The sequence below is a fragment of the Lactuca serriola genome, chromosome 2, assembly GCF_051521515.1.
Source record: "Lactuca serriola cultivar US96UC23 chromosome 2, Lser_US96UC23_V15, whole genome shotgun sequence".
Lineage (NCBI taxonomy): Eukaryota > Viridiplantae > Streptophyta > Magnoliopsida > Asterales > Asteraceae > Lactuca > Lactuca serriola.
Genome location: NC_136409.1, coordinates 226987966 through 226995118, shown reverse-complemented (window position 1 = coordinate 226995118; position 7153 = coordinate 226987966). Strand labels below are relative to the sequence as shown.

Below are 7153 nucleotides of genomic sequence, written 5' to 3'. Positions count from 1 at the left end.
AACACAAAAAGATCTTAGATGATGATTATTATATTCACCACCGTTGTCACATTGAAGAGATTGAATGTTGGTACGAAATTGGGTTTGAACAAATTTATGAAAATGTTGAAATTTAGCACAAACATCTGATTTGTTTAGTAACAGATACACCCAAAGAAAGTGAGAAAAGTTATCCAAAAAATGATATTGTATTTTATTCCACTTAAACTAGCAATAGGGGATGTCCAAACATCCGAATGAACAATCTGAAAAGGGAATTGAGAAACAAAATTTGACATACGAAAAGGTAATCTAACATGTTTGCCTACTGGGCACGAGTGACACACTGTAGATTTATTATTGTTCGTACAGGGAATCAAATTACTAGAAAATAAATGTTGAAAAACATGGTGAGTGGGGTGAACAAGGCATTGGTGCCACAAAGAAGAACTGACAGAAAGAAGAGCTTGAGCGGTAGGCTGAGTGACGGGATAGAGATCACTAGTGCTATCACATCGGAGAAGGGTGCGCTGGGTCTGAAAAGCAATGACAGAAAAACCGAATTCATCAAAAGAAATTATACATTTATTGTCTCTAGCAAAACGACGAACAAAGATTAGATTTTTTATGATATTAGGTATAATAAGAACACGATTTAAACGCGAGGGACAAAACCAATACAAACGCGGAAGAACCGTGTCTATGGATGCTTTTACGGGAATGAGAGACCCATCACCAAATAAAACAGACGAAGATAAATCATTATTTTAACAGAATCGAGGATACCTTAATCTGCATGAAGGTGAGTTGTGGCCCCGGAGTCCATGAACCAGTCAAGTTGGGAAGATAGAGGGGTTAAGGTCATTGTTTTGAACATCTGTCGGAAGGGAGTGGGCTGATCTGATGTAGTAGGAGAGATAAAAGCCTGCTGACTTTATTGTGGACCAAAATTAGCCCAATGTTGTTGATGATGAGGCTGTTGGGCTGAATGACGAGCCGGGAAAATGTCGGCCAGATTGACATTGGGCCCAACAGTAGAGAAATGTTGATGAGTTGGCCCAAACGAAAGAGGGGCCCACCCATAAGGAGACTAAACATATTGTGTTTGTTGTTGTCTTCCACCTCGATTACCGCCACGAGAATTACTTCGACCTCCACGAAAGGATCGACCACCTGATCGACCTCTGCCTTGGTAATATCCGTCACCACCACATATGTTGCTGCGATGCTGGTGAGAGGAGTTGGTGTGTTGGGTGGCGAGGACTTGAGGTGAGGAGGAGTGATCAGAACTTGCAGTAGGGATGGATCAAGTGGTTTCAAGTTGAAGACGTCACTCGTCAACTGAAAGCATAGATCGAGCATCATCCAAAGTCAAATAAGGCTGAGGCTTCTGGAACCGGATGAAGCTGAGAGACGATTAGGTTTAACCGTGTTGCTCTAATACCATGTTATTAGTATAATTTCCCATGAAAACGAGCCCCTCTCATTAAACCGTATAAATATAGTACAAATACAAAATGGCCTATATTGGGAAATACAACGAGCCTAATATGCTAAATACAAAATATATATATATATATATATATATATATATATATATATATATATATATATATATATATACAATAATAGGCTAACCAGGAGAGTTTTTATTAGCTCTAAGGCTATATGGAGTGGTCACTACAAACTCACCGGAAAAGTGACACCACCTCTGCGCCACGTCACCTTCACCACCAACCCACTCCACTATGGAAATGGTCACCACTAACAACATTCACTTTTATATTATTTTTTTTTACCATTTTGTTAAATAAATAAAATATTAAATAAATAACATATTTTATAAATAACATATTTTATATTAATTAAAACCACATTACATAATTTAAAACATAGAAAATTAAAACTAAAATACTAAAAAAAACATAATCCATACTTAGAAAATTAAACCTAAATTATTAAAAAACATCAAATCTAGTTGCGATATTGGTCGAGAACTTCTTGTTGAATTTTCATAAAGACCCTTAAAATTTTCGGGTCGAGATTGGGTTGCGGCACTGTGTTTACGATTTGAAGATTGGTGAGTGCCAATTGTAGCCGGCGTTGCTCCTTCGTTGACTCAAATTTTTTTTCTAAAAAATTTAGAGTTTTTTCGATTTTCTCCGCTAACATGTCCTCGTTGGTTGATTTTCCGCTAGACGAAGCCCCCTTTCTCGCTTTGTCCCTACCCGGTGGTCGACAAAGATGGACGTCCGATGGACCCTCACCCTCGGTGGCGTCGAACTCATCATTGAGGTCGAGGTTAGCACCGATCTCCGACTCGGACGTTCTCGGCCTTTTATTGGAACCGGTGGTAGATTCCGAATGCGCCGTTTCCGGATAAAGGACCCATTTTGGGCCATTGCGACAAACTTCCCACGCTTTTTGGTTGCCAAAAGGTTTACCATTGTTGGTAATTTTGTATTGGTGCAACGCCGTTGACAAAATGTTGAAATCGTTGCTACCACTTCGATGCATATTTTTTAAATTGTCAAACACGCCGTTAAATTTGGTACACGTTGCTCTAAGCTCGCGCCATTTAGCATTGACTGAATCATATGTCCGGCTCGTTTGCCTTCCCAATAACGCGTGGAAGTGGTCTAAAATACGATTCCAAAAGCTATGTCCCGATTGCGCGTTGGCGACATCCCCGTCTTGTGATATGGCAATCCAAGCTTTAGCTAAAGTCGCCTCCTCCTCCTCGGTCCATTGGGTGTTTTTCTTCTTTGTTGAATCTTTGGATTTTTTTTGCCTTCTACGAGTTGGTTGTGTTTCTTGAACCCGTTCGTCGTCGTCTTTATCGTCGAAGTTTACGGGTTGAGATTGCGATAATGGAACTTGAGAGGGTTGTGAACTTGGTTGTGGCTGTTGGAAAGTTTGGGGCTGAAAACGCGGAGGAGGTTGTTGTTGAAAGGGTTGAAATTGGGTTTAAACAAATTGTGGTTGTGGTTGGTTTTGGTAGTAGTGTAGGTGGTATGAAAGATTGGTAAATAAAGGTTGTTGAACGGGGGATGATAACAATTGCATATAGCCAATGTTTGTTAAAGGATCATTTGGAGTATTTGGGGTGTTTGGGGTGGGTGGGTTATTTTGGTTTGGATCCATGGAGGAAAGTGTATTTTTTGAATGAGAGTATGTTTCTTTGTGTTCAAAATGTTGTGTGTGTTTGAATGGTAATATATATGTGATATATATAGAGAGTTGGTAGTAATAATTAATTAATTAATTTTTTTTTTTTTTTTACAAACGGTAATAAAAAGCAACGGTCAAAAAGTAATGCCCAATCAAATCAAGCGTCTTGACCCGTCTTCACGTCCACGGAACAAGACCCCCACCAGAAGGTGGGGCGGTGTTCACGCGTGAAGGGAGCTGACACGTCAGCTCCCACGCGTCTTCCGAGCTCCCACTCCTGATAGCCTAAACACATATGTATGATAAAGCTGATAAGTCTAATCTGAAAACTCTAGAGGAGTTTAGATTTACGTAGAAATTTGGTGGAATAGGTATTAAAAAGTGGTTACTGACACTGAAAGCTTAGGGACCGTGTTATTAATGGTCCTGTATTTTTTTCATATTAACAAAACAATGGATTACGATTGTCGTTAAAACTAGAACCACAAAGACATAATTTTCTATTCACAAAATATACATACACAGCTAGTTTTGCCTTTTCATTCAAACACGGAGCCATTTTTCAACATTTTCATACCACGTAACATGTCAACCACAACCTATTTCTCACTTCTCACTATCATAATACTATTATTTAATAGGACATCATTTCCTTTTATATAATATAAACCGATAATGTTCCAGTTCTACATGTCATTATCTCTATTATACACAAAAAAGATAAAAAGATAACAAAATCTTCAAAATTACAACAAATAAGAAATAGAAAACGATTGAATAACGAGGATTTGAACCATAGTTCCTTAAATATTATGATCCAAAAATCATCAGACTAAATGTTTAATTTTGATGATGGGGTATTGATTATTACTTGTACAAACATTACTACCCTATCACCTCCTCCATATCCTAAAAATCTTGGAGAAAATACAAATGAATACACGGCCCCTTTCCCTCTTCTCCAAATTTGAAGTAGAGACCATAAATATTTAACAATTCTGCCCAATATCACACATTTTAACAAAATCTTCATTTTCACCACCAATAAACAACAAATGCTCACACTTCTTCCACCGCACCGGAACTAGCAGCACCACCACTCGAACCGCCTCGTGATTCTTGACATTTAGCAGTCACCTCCGCCACCACCAATTTTGTCAGAAACAACCCCGCCACAAACGCCGCCGCCATAAGCATGGTGAAGACCGCACTCCAACTCCGAGTCGAAATGTAGCCCGTCAGCACCGGTCCAATTGCGGCACCGATCGACCCCGTTCCGTCGATAATCGCAGTTACAGTCGCTAGTGCCTTAGAGTTTCCCCTCAGAGATTTGTGAGTCCCGAGATCAGCCGAAACCGCAGTCGTGATCAAAGCATATGGACCGTTAACAAACATCCCGGTGACCAGCATCAGGATGATGTTTATAGACATTGACATATGTCCGTAACTTCTATAAAGATACAGCGCGGGGATCGCACAGTACATAAAGCTCGCTGCCGTAATGGCACGAGCCCCTAGCCGGTCAGATATATGACCGGCTAGGATTCCTCCTACCACACCCCCTACGTCAAATAATGTGGATAAGTTCCCCGCCGCCTCATTCGATAAATATTCACCATTTATAGCTGCAAATTTCAAAACACAATAAATTATTAAGAATAACAAATAATATTCAAGGGATATTTAATAAGATTATATTACTGTATATTTGTAACACGTACCTGTGTGACTAATGTAGAACGGAAGCCAGTAGAGAAACGTGTAGGCCACCAATTTGGCAAAAAATAGGCAAAATGCAAAAGGAGCAACCCCTGGAATTTTCCAAGCTTCAAGAAATCCAACAGGCTTTCCTTTCTCGTTATCGGGTTTTGAGCTCAGTAAATGTTGAGATAATCCCTGCTTTTTAGGCGACCCGGATTCATCCTCATCTTGATTGACTCCCACCGATTCAGGATCAACCGGCAAGAACAGAAAAACCAGAACACCAACAAAAGCGATCATCAAACCGGGAACCACCATTGACCACCCCCACCCGTATTTTAAAAAGTAGGCTGCGATCAATGATCCGGCGATATTTCCGACGGATGTGTGGGCGTTCCAAATACCCATTATGAGTCCTCTCTTACTCTTTCCAAACCAATTACCGACGACTGAAACTACAGAAGGCCATCCGGTTGACTGAAACAGCCCGGCTAACATTTGAACTATCAAGTAGTAGTAGAAGAAATGAATGTTTGCCCAGTATCCGACACCAAATAATGAAGTGAATAAACCCGTTCCCAGCATTCCGATTGTTAGAAAGATTCTTAGGTTCATTCGATCGCCAATATGTCCTGAAAAGAACATGCCGACGGCGTATACAAAAAGGAACGCTAAGTCTAGATCTCCGAGCAAACCTGTTCCGTTTGTGCCATTGAATGGGGCCCACCCGCTTCCTAGAACCCATTGAAGTGCGTTAGATCTGTGTAGAAATGCGGCTGATTGTAGGGATTCGTCGGGAGTTTGAGGATCGAGTGCGCTTTTGATGATGCTGGTGGTTTTACGGGAAGCATGGTAGCTTGCGTATGCGAGAAACGTAACGATTAGAACAATGGCTTGATGGGATTTGAATGAGATGTTTGATTTCTTGGTGCATTCTACGAATCTGATTCCTGGAGGTTTTGTGTTTCTACTTGATTCCGGTTCTAAAATGGAACCCATTGATGTATTACTATTTACTGCTTCCAAAACTTCAATTTTCTTTTCCTCCACCAGTTTAACGAAGCTGAAAACACGAAGATCGATCACCAAATTATATTTTAATCGTTGAAAAAATATTAGTGCAAATTATAATTTAAAAAAAAAAAAAACTTCTCCTTAACTTAGATTTATCCCCATCGAAGAAGTTAATGGATATGAAATCGGATTTATTAAACAAACATAAGCTATATAAGGCAAAACTCCAAAAAAGTTTGTTTAATAAAATCAAAATTATTCCTTAAAATCATGGAACTCTCTACCAATCGAATCAATAATCGGAAAACCAATTATTTTCAGTTGATTTAAATAAAAACACAAATACATTATATTGTAAATTAACAGCAAATTCAGTTAAAGCGGATGACAGAAGGAGATTCGATTTAGCCGATAAAAATAAGCAAAAGTAAGAATGAGATTAGTTACCAAAAAGAAAAAAGAAAATCAATTCTAAGAATATTTGTTTCGAAATCATCCAAAACAGCGATAAGTTACCGGATTGATCAGGTCAATCGTCTTGAATTTCCGGTCAATATATTTCTACTACTCCAGTACTCCCGTTAATTGAAGAACTGATATGGAAGATGTTCCCAAAATTGAATATAAAGAAAACGAAGAACGGGGATAAGATTCTGGGTTTTAATATACGTATTAAATTTGGAAAGATTTACGTCAAAACCGATTAATCTAATCTGCGGTTTCGATGATGATAATTGATAAGATCGCCATGAAGATGATGAAACCGAAAACAAATGCAACAAACTCTTAGTCAATTAAAAGGAAGAGAAGAACTTACCTATATGCAAATCGATTGATTCTCTGTCTAGATTTCCACGATTTTCGCTCGTATCTATCTATACACGTATCTATAATCGTCGATCTTCTTCTTCTTCTTCGTTGAGTTGTGTGACGAATGCGTAACTATGTTTCAGCTGTTGGCCTGTTGCTGTGGGTTGCGCAATGGAGAACATCCTATTTTATAGCGTAAAGGTTTTATTTAGTTCAGATGTTAAATTACCATAACGCCCTTGCTTCATCGTCATAATTGCCACTTCATCACGCCAAATATGTTTCAGCGGATGGGGGTGGAGATTACGATACTACCCTGGGTATGTTGGTAATTTGCCAATGCTAATAATTAACTGCAATTAATGATAAATTTGTTATAAAAGATAACTTAATAGATTTGAGCCTGAAGGTTCTAATATAACTATTAACTAGAAAATCTTGAGTTCAATTTCAGATAGAAGAGATATATAGTTATCTG

The 7153-nt window shown here is 38.8% G+C and overlaps 1 protein-coding gene across 1 annotated transcript; it reads right to left on the bottom strand.

The window, feature by feature from the left end:
* Window positions 1-3906: 3906 nt before the first annotated feature.
* Window positions 3907-6847, bottom strand: G3PP1 (putative glycerol-3-phosphate transporter 1). Its single transcript, XM_079027158.1, has 3 exons — window positions 6683-6847; window positions 4872-5914; window positions 3907-4775 (listed from the first exon to the last, which is right to left on the bottom strand). Exons 2-3 carry the CDS (start codon window positions 5848-5850, stop codon window positions 4210-4212), a joined length of 1545 nt encoding a protein of 514 aa, XP_078883284.1. The 5' UTR covers window positions 5851-5914; window positions 6683-6847; the 3' UTR covers window positions 3907-4209.
* Window positions 6848-7153: the final 306 nt, after the last annotated feature.